General features: G+C 43.4%; 1 protein-coding gene across 2 annotated transcripts in view; it reads right to left on the bottom strand.

Moving 5' to 3' along the window:
• Positions 1–316: 316 nt before the first annotated feature.
• The window catches only part of PRDM11 (PR/SET domain 11), a 47,655-nt gene continuing 26,991 nt past the window's right edge, over positions 317–20,980 (bottom strand). The window contains exons 6-8 of one of the 2 annotated variants that reach the window (XM_082269961.1): positions 16,755–16,942; positions 3,580–4,212; positions 317–2,747 (exon numbers count right to left, since the gene is read on the bottom strand). In XM_082269961.1, coding sequence (XP_082126087.1) covers positions 583–2,747; positions 3,580–4,212; positions 16,755–16,942 — 2,986 coding nt within the window. In that variant the 3' untranslated portion in view covers positions 317–582. The remainder of the gene's footprint in view (positions 2,748–3,579; positions 4,213–16,754; positions 16,943–20,980) is intronic. The other variant, XM_082269962.1, reaches the window with a different exon arrangement.

Genomic DNA, 20,980 nt, shown 5'->3' with positions numbered 1-20,980 from the left:
GCCGTGCCCTAATGCACCTCAGTGTACCCTGGATTGAGAGGCAGTGAAAAAAAAAAAAAGATAAAAAGTTACCTTATTCTGTGAATCTTAGCTTAAAATTGATATCGTTCATATATTTTTTCGAAACATAATAAAATGATTTAAGAGCGATAATACAAATTAGAAAAACAAAGATTAAATAATAAAAATCCGCACTGGTTATTGGGAGTTTTCACGTAGGTCCCAAAACATGTTTTCTGGCCTAAAAAAAAAAAAAAAAAAAAAAAAAAAAAAAAAAAAAAGGTACCTGGTTGACTTATACATGCTTTGTGGGAAGGGGGTCTGGAGAATGAGGGGTTCATCCTATTCTGGCTGTAAAGGAATCCATGCTCCTTAATCCCAGCTGCCATAAAATAAAATGTGTTACCTTTTGTGAGGTTTCCAAAAAGGCTCAGTCATTTGTAAATATTTAGTGGGATTTTTTTCTATTAATATATATAATATATATATATTTATTTTTATAATTTTCTTATAATATACCAAAAACTTGAGTATAGATAGAAAAAAAAAAAAAACATCCGACAGTTTCAGACTTGTCGAATCCTAAATGTCTTGGTAATACTCTGATCCAAGTTCCATAGAGTGAAGCATTGGCTTCTGGTCAAGAGAGGACATCTTGCTAAGCATATCAGCAGATAGTGAGTAGCTGTTGCCCGATTTCTCCTCAAACCAGCTGTCCAAAGCTCTTTTGGCATCAAAACTGCCGATGTGCGGCCCATTCACCGCTATGGTTAAGAGATCGCTCAGCTGATCCAACGTCAACCGCGAACGATTGTTTTTGCGTAGCCTTTGAAGTGCGTTGCGTCCTTTCTCGCAGCAAGCCGTCGACGTAGGAAGGACTTTCAAGATCTGAACGATCTTGTTTAAGAGGATAAACCGTTGTTTGTACTTGCAGATATGGCCGATCAAGTCCTTAAAACCGTTTTTGGTACAGTAGTCTGCTTTGAGCTCTCGCCACTCCATCAGCAAGCCGCCCCTGGCGTCAGCTCCTTCCCTGGAAATGTCGGAAACAAAGGAAGGAACGCTACCCAAATGTTCATAGATCTGTAGCATGTCCTCCTCTCCGTAGGTTATAAGCTCCTCCGTACTCCTCGGCCAAAAAGATAAATCGAAAACCTGGCAAGCTTTAACGAACATTCGAGTACGGGAATCAAACCTTTGGGCCAGGGTGAGTTGGGTCTTCTGGCAGATCTTCTCACGGATGGACTGAAATTTAGCTTCTGCCACGCGCAGGTTTTTTAAGGAGATGCCATTGAAGCTTTCCCGAAAGTTTTCTTCAAATTCTTGAAGATATTCTCCAGGAGAATCTGTCAGCCGGCTAATTTCTTGAATAGCTTCCTCTATTTTTTCGTCCACCTGGGACACCAAGAGATATTCTCCTTGGAAGACGTAAGCAAGGCGGGACAAGACTGCGATCACATCCAACAGGAAGTAGATAAGCTTAATTGACTGATAATCCATGAGGAACTGAAGGAGGGCCAATGCTATCGCAGAGGCATCCGCCCTTTGCGTCTGCCCACTGACATCCTTCAAATGGGCTACTACTTCTAAATAGTCCTTAATCAAAGCGTTCAACACGTTTTGCTCGCCGATTATCCACTTCACCGCCCGGATGTCACCTAAGAATTCTGTCTCCTCACAAAGGGTTGCAGCTGTGAGTCGAAGTTCACACATCAGACGGGGAGAGTACCGGTAGAAGCTAAGTAACTGTTTTAGATTGTTTTCTAATTCTTCTAGGCATGGAAGTTCTTTTCCGCTAATTGCATCCAAGATTTCTAAGTGAGGTCTGTGTACCATAAAAGGTAAGCACAGTAACCAAGGCAAGGTTTTCCTGATTGTCATGTACAAATTTGCTCTTAGTCCAGCTGTTATGTTAACGCCATCAATGCCCAACCCAACAGATGGCCTCTCGTCCTGCAGTCTGATTCCAAGGGCAGAGAAAGCCCTGTCGATTCCTTGGAGGTAGCTCTCAGTCGTAGGCAAGGCCAGCTCCTGAAGAGACAGAAACTCTGTCGCAGGGGGTCCATCATTGCTTGTATATTGGACATAGACTGCTACAGTATCAGCAAGAAGGTCTTCGCTTTGCCCATCCAAAATGATGCTTAAAAAAGGAGATTGTCGGATACGCTCTATTAAGTCTTCTCGAAGTGCTCTGGCAATGTGATGGATCAGGATTTGACAATCGCCTTCATTCATGTACTGGTCAACCACACGAAGTTCACACTTTCTCAGTAGTTCCGCTAGAGGTCGGAAGTCATAGTAAGGCCTGCCTTCCATAGCCAAGTGGTATGCGGTGTTGAAGAGAAGAGTCATGTTTCGACACATCTCCTCAGTCTTTTCTGGGTGCATCCTGAGCTTATAGAGCTGCAAGCATTTCTTGTGGAGGTTGCTTTGGCTGTGGAGCTTTATAGTGTGAATCTTAAACTGTTTAGAACCAATAATAAAGGCTGAAGTCCTAGAGGACTGAACCGTATATTGCCTGCAAACGTGACACCACATCTCGTTCAACGTTGACGAGTACCTCAAAAACCAGAACTTTTTGAGCCACTCTTGCTTGAACCGGCGAATTCTTCTGCCGGAGGCAACTGACATCTTAGAAGGCTCATCAGTTACCGCCAGCATCTCGTTGGAGACCGATTCATCAGCAGAGTCCACCTCCTGCTCATCGTCTTCCATCATGGTAGGAGCAATGGACAAGTTCTCCGGGGCTGAAAACAGGAAAAATCAATAGGTTACGATCGGTAGGCCAAAATGAACAGCAAATCAAAAGACATCTTACGGAAAAGAGATAACAATAGTAAAAGATAAAGAGGACCATGCTGGGAGTTCTTATGCACCATGTGACCCTAGATAATACTATATTGGATTGAAAAAAATATAAAATATATGAAAAAACAAACCACTAACAAGAAAATTAGGGGACTCTAATAAAACCAACCTAACAACCCTAAAAAATGAAAACTATCCCAACCAAAACATTAAAAGCTACTTTGCAAAGGGTCAATCGTTTTCATACAGGTAAGAGTGTACTAGGCGACTTAACTACCATTAGCTAACTACACTGAGCACTGCTAAAGCCCCGTACACACGCAACGAATTTCCGCCGATCGGTCGTCCGTCTTTTGTCCAGAGTGGTGTCTGTTGGTTGGAATGTGCTCTAGACTGCACACGAATTTTCCCGCATGACAGAATTCTACTTCAGAAGTGATGTCATGTGTTAGATTGCTTTCTTTGTGTTCTTTCATCTCTGAGCATGCCCAGTCTTGCTCATAAGATTTTTCCCCATCGAAATCTGTACTAATGAGACGAAAATCGGACGTGTTTTGACGGTCGGAAAAAATTATATAGCCTGCACACCAGGATTTTTTTCGGCCAAAAAGTCGGAGTCGGTTGTCGGAAGCATCATACTAACAAGCCGAAAATCGGCAGATCGGTCGTCGGACGAAAATTCCCGGCCGAATTTTCGACTCGTGTGTACGGGGCTTTAGTGGCAACAAAAGAGTCATGTACATAAGTGCCGCTATCCATGACTGGTCTTACCTGAGGTATCTGAATATTCTGGCACCTCGATTTTCTGAGGCAAAAACTGTGGAACTTCAGGAACCTTCCCAGACCTTAGCATCTCCACCTCAGCCTGAAGCTCTCTGATCTTCTTCTTTAACCTAATACAGTTGGGGCAGAAAGAGGTGGTGGGAATCTCCGCAGTGTCTCCAAGGGTGGAGAATTCATCGGGACTCTCTATTTTAATGGAGGATTGATCTTCTACTTCATCCTCCTGAAGGCCGATCTCCCTGTCTATGACTTGGTTGGAACAATGAGGCACCTTCCACTCCATCAATGTTCTGGTTTGGTTATGGGCAGGAGAACACTTTGGGTTGGCTTTGCATTTATCCTCAAGGTCCTCTAATTGATATTTGGGAACTTTTTTCCCCAGTTTCGGGCTGCTTGTCATCGGAGAATGCTCCTCCATTTTGGCAGACTCCAGAGAAGCCTCAAGGACATCCTTGAAGATGAGATCTATTTTTTTCTTCTTGGCATGAGGGTTCAAGTCCCCCTCCTCAGAGCTGCGCTTGTAGAGGCTCTTCCCTTGTTTAAGGGCAGTAAGTGGGCCTTTCAGGTCTTCTTGGTTTTTCAAGAGTCTGTCATTGTTTTCCCTTAACAAACCTCTTTCTCCTAGAAGGGAAAATTAGCCGTGTTACCAGTATGGCACATGTTCCTGAGTAAAAGCATGAGGAACAAATCATATAGTGCAGGGACCTCTAATTTAAAGTGTATCTAAAGCAATATTTCTTTTTTTTACCCCTTTTAAATATAGTGGTGAATAATAAGAACCTAAGTTTTTTTCTTGCTGTATGTGTCCCCACTGAGGAAGATCCCCCCTCTATTTGTCTTGGTTACCATTATTAACCACTTGCCGACCAGTCACGTTGACTGTACTGCGGAAAAGTGGTTCGTTATCGTCTGGCGACGTAGCCATACGTCACCAGACATTCCCCTCTCTCGGCGGCACGCACGCGCCACCGGAGGCTCGCTCCCGCTGTATTCAGTTACAGCGGGAGTCGGGCCAGGGGAGGAGCGGCGGTGATCACAAAACAAAGCGGGCGGATCTCCTAAGTGACAGGCAGGGTCAGATTGCAGGGTTCAGCATAGCTGAACCTGCGATCTGTCCCTGTGTCACACAGTCACCTCCCCTCACACACGTTAGTAAGCACCAGGCATACATTAAACCCTACCTCTCCAATAAAATGAACCCCTTCCCTGCCAGTGTCATTTTTACAGTAACAGTGCATATGTATAGCACTGATTACTGTAGTAATGTCACTGGTACCCCCAAAAGTGTCAAAAATGTCAGTCAAGGGTCCGATCTGTCCGCCGCAATGTCGCAGTCCCGCAAAAAAAAAAAAAAAAAAAAAAAAAAAAAAAAAAAAAAAAAAAAAAAAAAAAAAATCGCAGATCGCCGCCATTACTCGTTTAAAAAAAAAAAAAAAAAACACCAAAAATGACATAAATCTTTCCCTTAGTTAGTAAACACAATAACTTTTGCGCAAACCAATCAAAATATGCTTATTGCGATTTTTTTTACCAAAAATATGTAGCAGAAAACAAATTGGCCAAAAATGATAAAAAAAAATTAGATTTTTACGTTTTTTTGGGGGAGAATTTCTTATAAAAAAAATGTGAAAAATATTGTTATTTTTTCAAATTTTCGCTCTTTTGTTTATAGCGCAAAAAGTTAAAAATCGCAGAGGTGATCAAATACCACCAAAAGAAAGCTCTGTTTGTGGGAAAAAAAGGACGTAAATTTCGTTTGGGTATGACGTTGCATGACTGTGCAATTGTCAGTTAAAGTCGCACAGTGCCGAATCGCAAAAAGTGGCCTGGACGTAAGACAGCAAAATCCTCCGGTGGTAAAGTGGTTAAGGGTACTTAAGTGGAACTAAACTTTTTCAATGAATACTAACTACTCCTTAGTAAATAGATAGTAAATAGATAGGAAGGTATATTATATTTTATATTCTTTTTTTTCATTTCTTCAGTTGATTCCTGGTTTCTGGCCTAGGCTAAAAAGATGTCATACATTCCAGAAGTCTTCAAGCAGAACTAAACTCTCTCAATCAACAGTACTCTATTTTAATCATTAGTAATCCATTAATAAATAGATAGTTAGGTATATTTTATTTACTTGTTTTAAACTTTTTTTTGTTTTACATTTCTTTAGTGGATTTCTGCTTTCTGGCCTAGGGCAAAAAAAACCCCAAAAAGGCGTACATCGCAGAAGTCTTCAAGTGGACCTAAACTCTCTCAATCAACATTAGCTATTTTTAATGCTTAGCTTTTCATTAGTTAATATATAGGAATGTATATTATATTTACTGGTTTTAAACTTTTATTTTATTTTTTTTACATTTCTTCAGTTGATTCCTAAACTCTCTCAATCAACATTAGTCTATTTTAATCATTAGTAATCCATTAGTAAATAGATAGGAAGGTATATTTTATTTACTTGTTTTAGACTTTTTTTTTTTACGATTCTTTAGTGGATTCCTGGTTTCTGGCCTAGGGCAAAAAAAAAAAAAAAGGCGTACATCGCAGAAGTCTTCCAAGTGGATCTAAACTCTCTCAATCAACATTAGCTATTTTTAATCATTAGTTAATAGATAGGAAGGTATATACGTATATTATATTTACTTGTTTTAAACTTTTTTTTTTTTTTTTTTTTTTTTTAAATTTCTTTAGTCGATTCCTGGTTTATGGCCTAAGCCAAGAATATGTCATGCATCTCAGAAGCCTTCAAGTGGACCTAAACGCTCTCAATCAACATTACCCATTTTTAATCATTAGTTAATATAGAGGAATTTATTTTTAAATTTCTTTAGTTGATTCCTGGTTTCTAGGCCAAAATGATGTCATACATCCCAGAAGTCTTCATGGAATTTTTTTGTTTTCTTTCATCTGGTCTTCTGGAGGAGGGGTTTTCTCAGCTGAGCACACCTCCCTGCCTGCATGCCTGAGCTGAGGGCAGATGGATTCCAGGAAGTAAATGCTACATGAATTATGTGCCCTTACTTAATATGGCTGCAGCTAGAAACTATGGGAGAAGGGGGTTCAAAGTGATTTCTCAACAAAATAAAGCATGGAGACATGGATGGATAGGTGAGCTTGCTTTAAATATTAACCACTTTACTACCAGTCACGTAACCTCTACGTTGGCTGACTTTGAGTGGTTATACCGGGATGATGCCTCTAGCTAGAGGCATCATCCCGGTACCGTTGTTTGAAGCCGACGGTCGGCTTTCCGTCGGTAACGATCGATGCGGCTCGGGAGCCGCTCGATCGTTACCCGGGGGGGCGGGAGGGGACGTCCCCCCCCTCCCGCCGCCTTCCGCGGCTTTGCTCGGGGCTACCGTCCCACCGGGAGCCCCGAGCACCCAGCCGGCACGTCCGCCGGCTGGATGGAGTCCCGATGAATGCCGGAAACGGCATCGATCGGGTCTCCGATGACGTAACCCGGAGGCGGCGTCCATGACGTCACGTCCGGGTTACTGTGCTGCAAAAGGCGGCAGATTTGAAAAACGGCTGTATGCAAAAATGCCGTTTTCGGCGTTTTGCATACAGGGAAGTGTAGTGGAGGGGTCTAGGGTCTTTTAGACCCTCGATCCCTCCATAAAGTGTACCTGTCACGACATATTGCTGTCACCAGGGATGTTTACATTGCTTGTGACAGCAATAAAAGTGATCAGATTTTTTTTTTTTTTAAAAACCTGTAATAAAGTTTAAAAAAAAGAAAAAATAAATAGGAAAAAAAAAAAAAAAAAAATTTAGCCGTCCCCGTCACCGTTAGCTCGCGCACAAAAAAAAACGTATACGCAAGTCGAGCCGCAAATGAAATCGCTGTTCAAACCACACATGTGAGGTATCGCCGCGATCGCCAGAGCGTGGGCAATAATTAAAAAAAAGAGCTACACTCTAACTCTAAACTGGTAACTGTTAAATAAATTTAAAGCGTCGCAGATTGAGATCTCTATTGACCGTAGTTTGTCGCCATCCCACGGGGGGGCGCAATTTTAAACCGTAACATGTTTGGTATCTATTTACTCGGCGTGACATCATCTTTCACAATATACAAAAAAAATGGGCTAACTTTACTGTTTAGTATTTTTTAAATGCAGTGAAATGTGATTTTTCAAATTTTTTCCAAAAAAATGGCGTTTTAAAGACCGCTGCGCAAATACCGCGTGACAAAAAATTTTGCAATGACCGACATTTTATTCTCCAGAGTCTTTGCTAAAAAAATATATATAATGTTTGGGGGTTCTAAGTAGTTTTCTAGGAAAAAATACTGGTTTTAACTTGTGAACAAAAAGTGTCCGAAATAGGGCTGGGGCTAAAGTGGTTAAAAACAGAATAAATATCATTTTCAGTTTGTGGTGCTCATATATAGTTAATTTCCGCTTTAAAGAAAGGGAAAATTCCAAATTTTGGAGTTGTTAAAGAAATCGATAATTCCAAATTTTGGAGTTGTTAAAGAAAGGGAAAATTCCAAATTTTGGAGTTGTTAATGTAAATGGAATAGGAAGATCTGTTTTCACTTGCTGTTGTATCTCGAAAAAGGAAGAGAAGAACAATCTCTCCCCAATGAGACACAGCTAAAAAACAAAACAAAAACCAATAGAGATTTTAACTATTCTTTACTAAAAAATGTTGGATATACTTTGAACTCTACGTCTTCCCAACTTCGGCCACTTTGTGTGAGTTAGCAACTTTACAAGGAATAGTATGTGGCTTTTTGTATATAGTGGGGATTATATAATAATTTTTATTATCTATCTACAGTGGGTACGGAAAGTATTCAGACCCCCTTAAATTTTTCACTCTTTGTTATATTGCAGCCATTTGCTAAAATCATTTAGGTCCATTCTTTTTCCTCATGAATGTACACATAGCACCCCATACTGACAGAAAAACACAGAATTGTTGACATTGTTGCAGATTTATTAAAAAAGAAAAACTGAAATATCACATGGTCCTAAGTATTCAGACCCTTTGCTGTGACACTCATATATTTAACTCAGGTGCTTTCCATTTCTTCTGATCATCCTTGAGATGGTTCTACACCTTCATTTGAGTCCAGCTGTGTTTGATTATACTGATTGGACTTGATTAGGAAAGCCACACACCTGTCTATATAAGACCTTCCAGATCACAATGCATGTCAGAGCAAATGAGAATCATGAGGTCAAAGGAACTGCCTGAAGAGCTCAGAGACAGAATTGTGGCAAGGCACAGATCTGGCCAAGGTTACAAAAAGATTTCTGCTGCACTTAAGGTTCCTAAGAGCACAGTGGCCTCCATAATCCTCAAATGGAAGACGTTTGGGACGACCAGAACCCTTCCTAGAGCTGGCCGTCCGGCCAAACTGAGCTATCGGGGGAGAAGAGCCTTGGTGAGAGAGGTAAAGAAGAACCCAAAGATCACTGTGGCTGAGCTCCAGAGATGCAGTCAGGAGATGGGAGAAAGTTGTAGAAAGTCAACCATCACTGCAGCCCTCCACCAGTCGGGGCTTTATGGCAGAGTGGCCCGACGGAAGCCTCTCCTCAGTGTAAGACACATGAAAGCCCGCATGGAGTTTGCTAAAAAACACCTGAAGGACTCCAAGATGGTGAGAAATAAGATTCTCTGGTCTGATGAGACCAAAATAGAACTTTTTGGCCTTAATTCTAAGCGGTATGTGTGGAGAAAACCAAGCACTGCTCATCACCTGTCCAATACAGTCCCAACAGTGAAGCATGGTGGTGGCAGCATCATGCTGTGGGGGTGTTTTTTCAGCTGCAGGGACAGGACGACTGGTTGCAATCGAGGGAAAGATGAATGCGGCCAAGTACAGGGATATCCTGGACAAAAACCTTCTCCAGAGTGCTCTGGACCTCAGACTGGGCCGAAGGTTTACCTTCCAACAAGACAATGACCCTAAGCACACAGCTAAAATAACGAAGGAGTGGCTTCACAACAACTCCGTGACTGTTCTTGAATGGCCCAGCCAGAGCCCTGACTTAAACCCAATTGAGCATCTCTGGAGAGACCTAAAAATGGCTGTCCACCAACGTTTACCATCCAACCTGACAGAACTGGAGAGGATCTGCAAGGAGGAATGGCAGAGGATCCCCAAATCCAGGTGTGAAAGACTTGTTGCATCTTTCCCAAAAAGACTCCTGGCTGTATTAGATCAAAAGGGGGCTTCTACTAAATACTGAGCAAAGGGTCTGAATACTTAGGACCATGTGATATTTCAGTTTTTCTTTTTTAATAAATCTGCAACAATGTCAACAATTCTGTGTTTTTCTGTCAGTATGGGGTGCTGTGTGTACATTCATGAGGAAGAAGAATGAACCTAAATGATTTTAGCAAATGGCTGCAATATAACAAAGAGTGAAAAATTTAAGGTGGTCTGAATACTTTCCGTACCCACTGTATATATGCTATGCTACCAAAAGTATTGGGACGCCTGCCTTTACAAGCACATGAATTTTAATGGCATCCCAGTCTTAGTCCGTAGGGTTCAATATTGAGTTGGCCCACCCTTTGCCGCTATAACAGCTTCAACTCTTCTGGGAAGGCTGTCCACAAGGTTTAGGAGTGTGTCTATGGGAATGTTTGACCATTCTTCCAGAAGTGCATTTGTGAGGTCAGGCACTGATGATGGAGAGTCTGCGCTGTAACTCATCCCAAAGGTGTTCTATCGGGTTGAGGTCAGAACTCTGTGCAGGTCAGTCAAGTTCCTCCACCCCAAACTCACTTATCCATGTCTTTATGGACCTTGCTTTGTGCACTGGTCCAAATCATTTGGTGGAGGGGGGGGGATTATGGTGTGGGGTTGTTTTTCAGGGGTTGGGCTTGGCCCCTTCGTTCCAGTTAAGGGAACTCTTAAGGCGTCAGCATACCAAGACATTTTGGACAATTTCCTTCCACTGACCCCTGATAATTTCCTTATAACACAGAGTCTATGGAGTCAGACTGCACATGCTCAGTTTGGTGTATATTGCTAGAGGGGTTTTTTTCTTAGTAGAGTGCATGGGATCAGCACAGGACTGTCCAGACAGAGGGTCAGGGGTCTTACAGTTTATTAGGACAGTCAGAAAACTCCTCCTACAAGCTTTAACCAGACACTGATAGAAGTCACAAGACTGCTATATACGGCTGATGAGAAAAGATATTTAGCAGTTTATATTTACTAAAATAATTGCATTTCCATGTTCTGTGTACTGTGGGAGACCAGATATAGTGACTGCAGGCTCCTGGGTTTAGTAACACTTTAAGCATAAAAACATACTAATATACCATACAATATTCCATGAAATAGATTCATAATCGCTATCCTGAGGGCCCTCAGGTCCTAGATTGTACTTCTAGATTGTAAGATCTAACAGCTTGGCCCAAACAAATGATTTAAAAAGGGGCATTAATCGTAGGGTTGGGCTTTAAACTAAATGAAAAGGAGCGGAGTGCACCAGCATAGTGTAGAATCTATTTTTAATTTAAATAAAAGTTTAAATTTTGCACTCACGTGTATCAAACCTTGTGGGCAAGGCATACAGGCAGCAGACTGTGACTCCTAGGGCAGCCTATTGTGACCATCCCATCGGTGCTGAGTTCAGGTAGGGTGGATATATTCGGTTCAGCACTAGTGAGAATGACTATTACCACTACCGTAAATAGGGGTGGGAGGAGCCTTCTGACAACTACCATAACATGGGTAGTCAGTGGAGGTGCAATAGAGGAGATTAAGGGGTCGATTTACTAGAAATGGAGAGTGCAAAATCTGGTGCAACTGTGCATGGTACCCAATCAGCTTCTTACTTCAGCTTGTTCAAGTAAAGCGGACTTCCACCTAAAAGTGGAACTTCCACTTTAAGTACTCCTGACCCCCTGACATACCATTTGGCATGTCATTTTTCTTGTGGGGGGGGGGGGGGGGGGAATCGGGTACCTAGTTTTGACAGGTATCCGCCTTCTTTCCCCCTCCCTCCCAGCAATCTTCTGGGACACGTCACAGGTCCTAAAAGATTGCCCAACCATTCAGGACGCGCAAGGCGACTCGCGCATGCGCAGTGAGTACCCGGCTGTGAAGCTACAAGCGGTCACAGTCGGGTGACCACACTAGTGATGCCTGCACCACCGCTGGATCCTGAGACAGGTGAGTGGGTATATTAAGTCAGCAGCTACACTTTTTGTAGCTGATGACTTTTAGAGCCGGCTCACATTAGCGCGACTTGTCAGGTGACTTGTCAGCCTGACAAGTCGCACTCCCTCGCGGTCCATTGACCGCTACAGGACCCGTTCTAATAGGAGCGACACAAGTCGCTCCAACTTAGAAAAAGGGTCCTGTACCATTTCGGGGCGACCTCGGAGCGACTTGCATAGACTTACATTATGTGAAGTCCCTGCAAGTCGCTCCAAAGTCGTGGTGCAATGTAATGCACAAGTCGCCCGCGAAGTAGTAAGGAGTCGTGTCGCCTCAGTGTGAACCGACTCTTAGTAAAACACAAAAACGACTGTAGCTCTGCTTTTAGAGGCTTTTCCCCCTGATGTCTACTGGGATACTGAGACGAAACACGTTGGGCGGAGCTAATGGACGTGACATCATCTCGCATGCCTTTGCCAGAAGTCAGACTGGAAGGAGAGTCTTTGCTGATCAGATACATGCAAATATGTTTTAGAAGTGTTTAATAAAAGTTTTTTTAACTATATTACCCCATGCGAGTCCTACTTTTACATGACCACTGCGAGGAAACATACGAGTACCTTTCTATGGTGGTTGCTGGCTGGCCTAACAGTGATTAGGTCCATTAACCCTTTATGCGCATCTGACTATTTATAATTTAATGGTTGCATCTTTCTGGTAAGAGCCTCTTGTGTGCACGGAGGTAAATTGGGTTCATGGGTGCTTCTTTCTCTTGCGGTGGTTCATGTTTGGAATACTGACATCGAATTGTGTTTGGGCACTTTTCTCACCAGGAGCGGAAGGCTGTTGTTCCTTTTTGTACATATGTACACATTATTTTTAAGGACTTTTTATTTTAGTTTGCTTTTTTTTTCTTACCATTTAATTACTGATGGTGATGTTAATCATATTTTGTATATTAATATCAATTTATTGTTTTTTATATTTTATTTTTATTTATTTCAGGTTCTTATATAGCGCTGTCAATTTACGCAGCGCTTTACATATACATTGCACATTCACATCAGTCCCTGCCCTTTAAGGAGTTTACAATATAGCGCTGCACTTTCAAGTGACTTGTGCCTTAGAAGCAGCAGGGCTGAAAGCTGCACTTTTTTTTTTGTACATGAGCACTTTATCTATTTGTGCTCTAATTGTTCACAGATTTTTTTCATATTATTGATACTTGTCAGATCTCATATATTTTCACTAGAGGTTTTCACATATTTTCACCTACTGTTTTGACATACTCTAGTCTGTCTCCCAGGCAGCGCCACCTATCCCTTTCTTTATAGATTTTGCCACAATGCTGATGAATCTTGATTGAGGAGCGACAAATCGTTTTGAAAAATCTCACTGTTAGTGCTCCCATAGGAAACCATTATGATTTTCTTACCAGAAAAATACTGCAACAAATTCTTTTTTTTGGGGGGGGGGGTGATTGAGGCCAGAAAATCACCCATGCGTCCTCAGCCTTACACTACCAAGTTTCCCCGGGGGGGGGGGGCCTTGACTCCCTAACCCAGGGGTGTCCAAACTATGACCCTCCAGCTGTTCAGGAACTACAATTCCCATGAGGCATTGTAAATCTCTGACATTCACAGACATAACTAGGCTTGCTGGGAATTGTAGTTCCTGAACAGCTGGAGGGCCATAGTTTGGACATAGCTGCCACCCTTCCTGCACTACTTTCTCCAACTTTGGGTGTGACTTCAATAGACATCTGTGCATGAAGCTGCACAGATGTCTTTCAATTCGGACCCGAAGTCGCGCTGAAATGCGGCTTTGAAATGGTCGATTTCAGATGAAGTCGCATGATTTCAAAGCCGCGTTCAATGTGAACGAGGGCTAAAACAGATTTCTAAAATACAAGGAGATAAATTGAATGCTATAAATACTAGTCAGTAGGAAACAAATTAAAGCACTGGGTACACATGGTGCATAAACAGTAAGAGGAGGAACAGCGAAAGGTAAGGCAGAGCTCCTACAAGAGGAAAACATGGAAATGCCCCATTAATAAGGAACCTGTCATCACTGTCTGTTACTCACATTTTGCATCATTACTGGTTTGCATATGTGCAGAATATATAAAATAAAAATAAAACAGTCTAAAGGTTCTCAGTTTCATGGGTGTAATGATCTCAATCTCTCTGTGCCCTGATCCATACAACAGTACACTTGGGGGATGTGCTTGGAGATCTGTGCAGGTCCCTGCAGCCACCCGCCTGTCATTGATTTGAACAAGCTTCCTGCGGCGGCTGCATAGAACACCTGCACATTCCGCGGGGGGTCAAAACAGCCCCTCCCACAGGTATACGGAACAGTTCGGCCATGCCAATGATGCCTTATCCAAGTCATGGTATAGCTAGTATTAGTCGCATTCAACTGGACTTGTTCTGTAACATTGAAGATGTTTTGCAGCTTCTGCAAGCCCCTTCTTCAGTTCTAACAGTGCTGTAACAACGCCATAGCAGTCCATGTTTAACTACTTCAGCTCTGGAAGGTTTTACCCCCTTCATGACCAGGCCGTTATTCGCCATTTAGCACTGCGCTACTTTAACCTCCCTGGAGGTCTGATTATATCAGGATTTCTGTGCTAAAAGCGGTACATTTTTTGCATGGAAATCGGTTGTTCTATATTTTACAACCCACCTTCCCTGTGATCGCCCACTGTCCTCCCCCGCCGTCCTCTCGCTCTGTGCTCGGCCGATGCCGGCACCTGTCTTCCGGTTCCCTTCCCTGCGAGCGTTGCGACGCAGGAGGGGGTGGAACCGGCGGCAATTTCAAAAATGTAAATACACCAAATGAGATGATAGAAAGCTGTGATCCTAACGGATTACACTGTATCATCCCATTTCACCACAGGATTTCACCTGGTGACTTTTCCAGTGCCCTGCCTGTGCTTTTCCAGTTCTTTGTGCCTGGAAAATAGAGAACGACCCTGGCGGCCATCAGTAGTGCCCATTAGTGCCATCTATTAGTGCAGCCTCATCAGTGCCCATGGGTACTGCCTATCAGTGCAGCCTGATCAGTTCCTCCTCATCAATGCCCATCAGTGCACATCAGTGAAAGAGAAAAATGACCTGTTTGCAAAATTTTTTAACAAACTACCGTATTTATCGGTGTATAACACGCACTTTTTCCTCCTAAAAATGGAGGAAAAAGTAGCAGTGCGTGTTATACACCGATCTAAAAAAAAAAAAAAAAACTGTCCAGAAAGCAGAGCCGAGAGGTAGAAGGAGGCGGGCGGCACTGAGGAGAAGGAAGGACGCGCTGTCATCGGAAGTCCCGCCTCCTATGCCGACGTCAATCATAGGCGCCGGGACTTCCGATGACAGCGCATCCTTCCTTCTGCTCGGCGCCGTCCACCCCTTTCTACCTCTCAGCTCTGCTTTCTGGACAGTTTTAAAAGTGATTTCTATAGTGGCACTGGCGAGGCTGCAATTATGGGCGCTGGCGAGGCTGCAATTATGGGCACTGGCGAGGCTGCAATTATGGGCACTGGCGAGGCTGCAATTATGGGCACTGGCGAGGCTGCAATTATGGGCACTGGTGCTGGCGAGGCTGCAATTATGGGCACTGGCGCTGGCGAGGCTGCATGTATGGGCACTGGTGCTAGCGAGGCTGCAATTATGGGCACTGGCGCTGGTGAGGCTGCAATTATGGTCGCTGGCGAGGCTGCAATTATGGGCACTGGCGAGGCTGCATGTATGGGCACTGTGCTAACGAGGCTGCAATTATGGGCACTGGTGAGGCTGCAATTATGGGCACTGGCGAGGCAGTATGTATGGGCACTGTGCTGGCGAGGCTGCAATTATGGGCACTGGAAAGGCTGCATGTATGGGCACTGGCGCTGGCGAGGCTGCATGTATGGGCACTGCACTGGCGAGGCTGCATGTATGAGCACTGCACTGGCGAGGCTGCATGTATGGGAACTGCACTGGCGAGGCTGCATGTATGGGAACTGCACTGGCGAGGCTGCATTTAAGGGCACTGCGCTGATGAGGCTGCATTCTACAGACTACATTTAATTAAAAAAAAATGTTCTGAGTTCAAAGCTGTTTATTTTAAATTTCAGCTTTTTTCCTGAAATTTCTGCCCTAAAATTTAGGTGCGTGTTATACGCTGACGCGTGTTATACGCCGATAAAGTTTTTTTTTTCAAAATTTGTGGTGTTTTTTACTTTATGTAGCAAAAGAAATAACAAACCCAGACCAAAAGAAAGCTCTATCGTGTGATAAAAAAAAAATCAGTTTGGGTATGACCGCACAATTGTCATTCAAAGTGCGACAGCGCTGAAAATTGGCCTGGACAGGAAAGGTGTTAAAGTGCCCAGTAGGCAAGTGGTTGAGTGTTACAAGGTTTATCCCAACTGCAATAATTGCCAATTTTGCTGGACAGATTGTCCTATTAAAGTGGAAACATAAGGGATCTTTTGGGAGGATCAACAGGTGATTACGCTGTAACAGGAGGGACTCTACACACTGATGTGTTAATGCGACTGACAGACTGCATTATATTTGTAATTTATATATTTTGCACACATCTGCAATTCATAGCTGGTTGTCTACAGCACCAACAATGCTTATAGTGCCTCATCTTTAATCAATTTCCAGGGAAGACCCTGAATAAAGAGCTACAGGGCCAAGTCAGTACCTAACCCCCATCCCCATCATTTACCACTCATCCCAACTTGAGTGCCAGCCAACAGACCCTCTGGCATTTGGCTCTTGAAAAGCGGGGGTTGTGGCTCCAGGAGGGCAGGGTTTAATGCTGGCTTGGATAGAAGCCCCGGAACTGGGATCCAGCATCCCACCCATGAACATAAGGATCTGTTAGAAGATAAACACTGGCACTTGCACCACAAGCATTGCTAGTTCAGACAGCATGGAGGGGGGGGGGGGTACATGACAGGTCCACTTTATGATAACAAAATGCAAAAACGAATCAGAAAAATTAAGAGAAAGCAGAAAAGGGCCAGGCTTTGTGCGATTACCTCTAGTGAGGTTGCGGATGATTGTCTCTTGGGACATGCTGTGGAGTCTCTTCATGTATTCATCGCTGTACCAGACTCTCAGCTTCTCTCCGGGCTGGATGTCCCGACACGCTCGGAAGTAGATCTTCTCACTGTGCTGGAAGGCCATCAGGTTTTGCTCACGTTCTTCTCTTGATATCACCACATACCTGAGGAACAGGAGAGCATTCAGTACTGAACACCCCTAACTTGGAAGCATAAGGATGCTTATGGTTTGCGCTAAGATTTTACAATAAGGCATTGGAAAAGCAGGGCCGCTCTAGATGACGTCAGAGTGACGAAACGCGTAGGACGGGGCTTAGGGTCATTACCACACTTCCAGTTTGGGTCTGTGGAGCACAGAGCTTTCCGGACTTCCTGGCTGTATCTACGATCATTAGTTTTTATATTGATGTAAGTGACTACATTTGCTTAATTTATTACGATTTTACACTATGGGGGCTGTCTTTTTGTGTTCCATTGCAAGGAAATGAGCATACAGAGGAATGAGGGGGAATACAGAGAAAGATTTCGGAAGGAAGAATAAGGCAAACACTCCAAGTAAGGTCCTTTCACACGGCCTGCATCCGCCGACGGAGTCCGTTCTGCTCAGAAGGGGATCGATCCGCCGGTGCCCGCTGAGCAGGCAGATGAAAAGTCCGTCTCCGGTCTGTGTGCGGAGACAGAGCTGTCAGATCCCCGCTGTCCTCTATGGGGATACCGGACCGCCTGTCCGTTCTCATCCGATCAGCTGAACGGAGGGGAAATAGGGTTTCCATCTGTTGGGATTTCACGGACAGGATCAGAAGCGGATAATGCCTCCGCTGACATCCGCTGCCCCATAGGGGTGCATGGATCATCCGATCAGATCTACCTGAAAAACTGACAGGCAGATCTGATCGGATCATTCGTGTGAATGGGGCCTAAAGGCCAGCAACCCCTGTTGCAAGGGGATTGTGATCTGGTGAGTGTACATCTCTCCCAAGGCAATTACAGTCCAAGCATGCAGTGAACCCGGGGCTGACTGCATGCTTGGACTGTAATTGCCTTGGGAGCACTAATTCACAGAGTACCGAAGGCACTACAAGGATCAGCATACCAACGGGAGCATATTTAAAGGACAGGGCTTCTAGATTGTAAGCTCTAACGAGCAGGGCCCTCTAGTTCCTCCTGTTTTGAACTGTATTGTCTTCCCTCACATTGTAAAGCGCTACGCAAACTGTTGGCGCTATATAAATCCTGTATAATAATAATAATAATAATACTAATGTGTTTTTGAAGGACTATACTGTTGACATCAATAAGACATTTGGACACATTAGCATTTAGGTTTACAATAAGGCACTAGAACTTTCTTGTGGTGTTTGCACTTTTTTTTTTTTTTACATTCTGCACAGTATTATATATGATGCATACCATTTATGAATTTTGTTTATTCAGTGGATATGTTTATCTGAGTAGAATGCAGAAATTTGCACAATCTCACATTTTATTTATTTGGGAGAAGCAGCGCCAACCCTCGTCTTATAAAAGGGATTCGAAAAGCAATACCTAGGGCTGCAGGGTTAAGACCCATTTCACACTGTCCGCTCCGCCGGCGGACTCCGTTTTTTATCAGCGGGGGATTGATCCGCCGTTCCCCCACTGAGCAGGCGGATGGCAGGTCTGTCTCCACTCTGTGTGCGGACACGGAGCTGTCAGGTCCCCGCTGTCCTTTTTTTTGTTTTGTTTTTTACACTATTTGTAAAGATCACGGTTTTTAAGATTTTATCATCTGTCATAATTGATTCATCTAAAGTTTATTTTCTGTAAAATAAATTAGATCTTTATTTTTTTTAGCAGTTATCATTCATTATTTATTCTAATAGGAATAGCCTCAACAGCATTGGCTAGATTCTTTTATAGACAAAAAAGGTTATAATCACTTATTAGATTTATTAGACCGATTATTAAGTAGATAAGTGAGGTGAGTAGAAAAATTTCCATAACAGATGGTGGGGATCGGATGAGAACGGACCGCCTGTCCATTCTCATCTGATCCCATCCGATCCACCAGACGGATGGAAAATAGGGTTTCCATCCGTCTGGATTTGACGGACAGGATCGGATCGGATGTCAGCGGACATGTCTCCGCTGACATCCGCTGCCCCATAGATGGGCATCCGTTCAGATCCACCTAAAAAACTGACAGGCGGATCTTAAAGGCCCGCATGTGTGAAAGGGGCCTAAAGCAAAATTAATCTTACCTTACCTCCAGTGGTCCCATACTGGCAGTGTAGGCTGAGCTGTGCATGCGCAGCTAAACTCACACACAGGAGAAGACAACGAGCAGGCAGGAAGATGCATCTAACTGCAGAAGAGACTCTTCTGCAATAAAGAGCCTGCCTGCTCGCTTGTTTGTGATGGAGGACCTTTCGTTTCTCCTTAAAGGAGGCCACAGCAAGATCTTGGTAATGGTTTCCTTACTTTGTTTCTATCTTCTGGTCAACTCTGGATATTAGGGTGAAGGAGGAGCAAGGGATGTGTTGAATAGTTAGAAGTAGGGGGGGGGGGGGGGGGTCAATCGATATCGTTTTTTCAGGGCCGATACAGATTTTTTGGCCGCATTTCAGGCCAATAACCAATATCAGGCGGCTATATATGCTGTACATTTAATGTGTTGTTTTTTTTTTACACTGAGCTTTTACATTTTTTTCACATTTATTGCTGTCACAAGGAATGTAAACATCCCTTGTGACAGTAATAGGCAGTGACAGGTACTCTTTTAGAGGGATTGGGGGTCTAAAAGACCCCAAACCCCTCCACTGCACTAGAAAGTATTCAAAACACCAAAATCTGCATTTTTTAATACTTTCTTTTTTTAAAAAGGAGGCGCCTTTAGGATGCCAGTAAACCAGAAGTGATATCATGAGGTAGTTTCAGGGTTATAAGATCCGAGACCCGATCAAAGCAGATTCCGGCTTTGATCGGGTCTCCAGCCAGCTAGCAGACTTGCGGGCTGGTCGCTTGGGCCTCCCTGTAAGATGGGAGACCTGGACAGAGCGGCGGAAGTCGGCGGTGGAGGGGGTGGGGAATTTCCCCTCCCGCTGCTTGTAATAACAGCCAAAAGGCTGCTTAGCTGCATTGGTTGTTATTACAAGAAAGTGGACCGTCAGCTCTAAAAAACTGTACCGGGGTGAGCTGCCGGCATCATCCTGGTACAACCCCTTGAAGCAATATCAGTAAAGTTTCTGCCCGATACTGATACTTTGAAAATTCAAGAATATCGGCCATAATAATTGGCCAGTCAGATAATTGGTTGACCCCTAGTTAGAAGGCTCTCCATGGTTCAGAAAACACGATGGCAGAGATTTACTGTTTAACTGTGCATAGAAACCAAGCAGCCTCTAACTTCAGCTTGTTCAATTAAGTTTTGACAATAAAACCTGGAAGCTGATTGGTTACTATACACAGCTGCACCAGTTTCTGTGTGCTCCAGTTTTAGTAAATCTGCCCTGACATCTCCCCTTTTTTTTTATCATTCTGGTGGTCTATACAGTTATTAAGTAGCTTAGCACATAAAACACTCAAAGAATCATGCAAGAGAGAGAAGGAGAAAAGAGGGAAGAGAAGAGGGGGATAGAGGCAAAAAAGAAGGATGGAAAGGGAGAGTAAGAGAAAGATGGAGAGAAATAATGACAGATATAAAGAAAAAGATGGGACAGTAAAAGCAGGTGAAGAAAGACAGAAAAAAGAAAGACAGACAGAGCACAGCATAGAAGAGAAAGTAGGATCAGGTCATGGAAGGGGTATTACACAGTAAAGCTCACTCAAAGACTGATATAAACAGGAGAAAGAGAGAGAGAGAGAGAGAAAGAGAGAGAGAGAGAGAGAGAAAGAGAGAGAGAGAGAAAGAGAGAGAGAGAGAAAGAAAGAGAGAGAGAGAGAGAAAGAGAGAGAGAGAGAGAGAGAAAGAGAAAGAGAGAGAAAGAGAGAGAAAGAAAGAGAGAGAGAGAGAGAGAGAAAAAGAGAGAGAAAAAGAGAGAGAGAAAGAGAGAAAAAGAGAGAGAGAAAGAGAGAAAGAGAGAAAGAGAGAGAGAAAGAAAGAGAGAAAGAAAGAAAAAGAAAGAAAAAGAAAGAGAGAGAGAGAAAGAAAGAGAGAGAGAGAAAGAAAGAGAGAGAGAGAAAGAGAGAGAGAGAGAGAGAGAAGAAAGAGAGAGAGAAAGAAA

The sequence above is a fragment of the Pelophylax lessonae genome (assembly GCF_965119305.1).
Source record: "Pelophylax lessonae genome assembly, chromosome: 10".
Classification (NCBI taxonomy): Eukaryota; Metazoa; Chordata; class Amphibia; order Anura; family Ranidae; genus Pelophylax; species Pelophylax lessonae.
The sequence above is the reverse complement of the archived record's forward strand: the minus strand, read 5'-3'. Positions and strand labels throughout refer to the sequence as shown.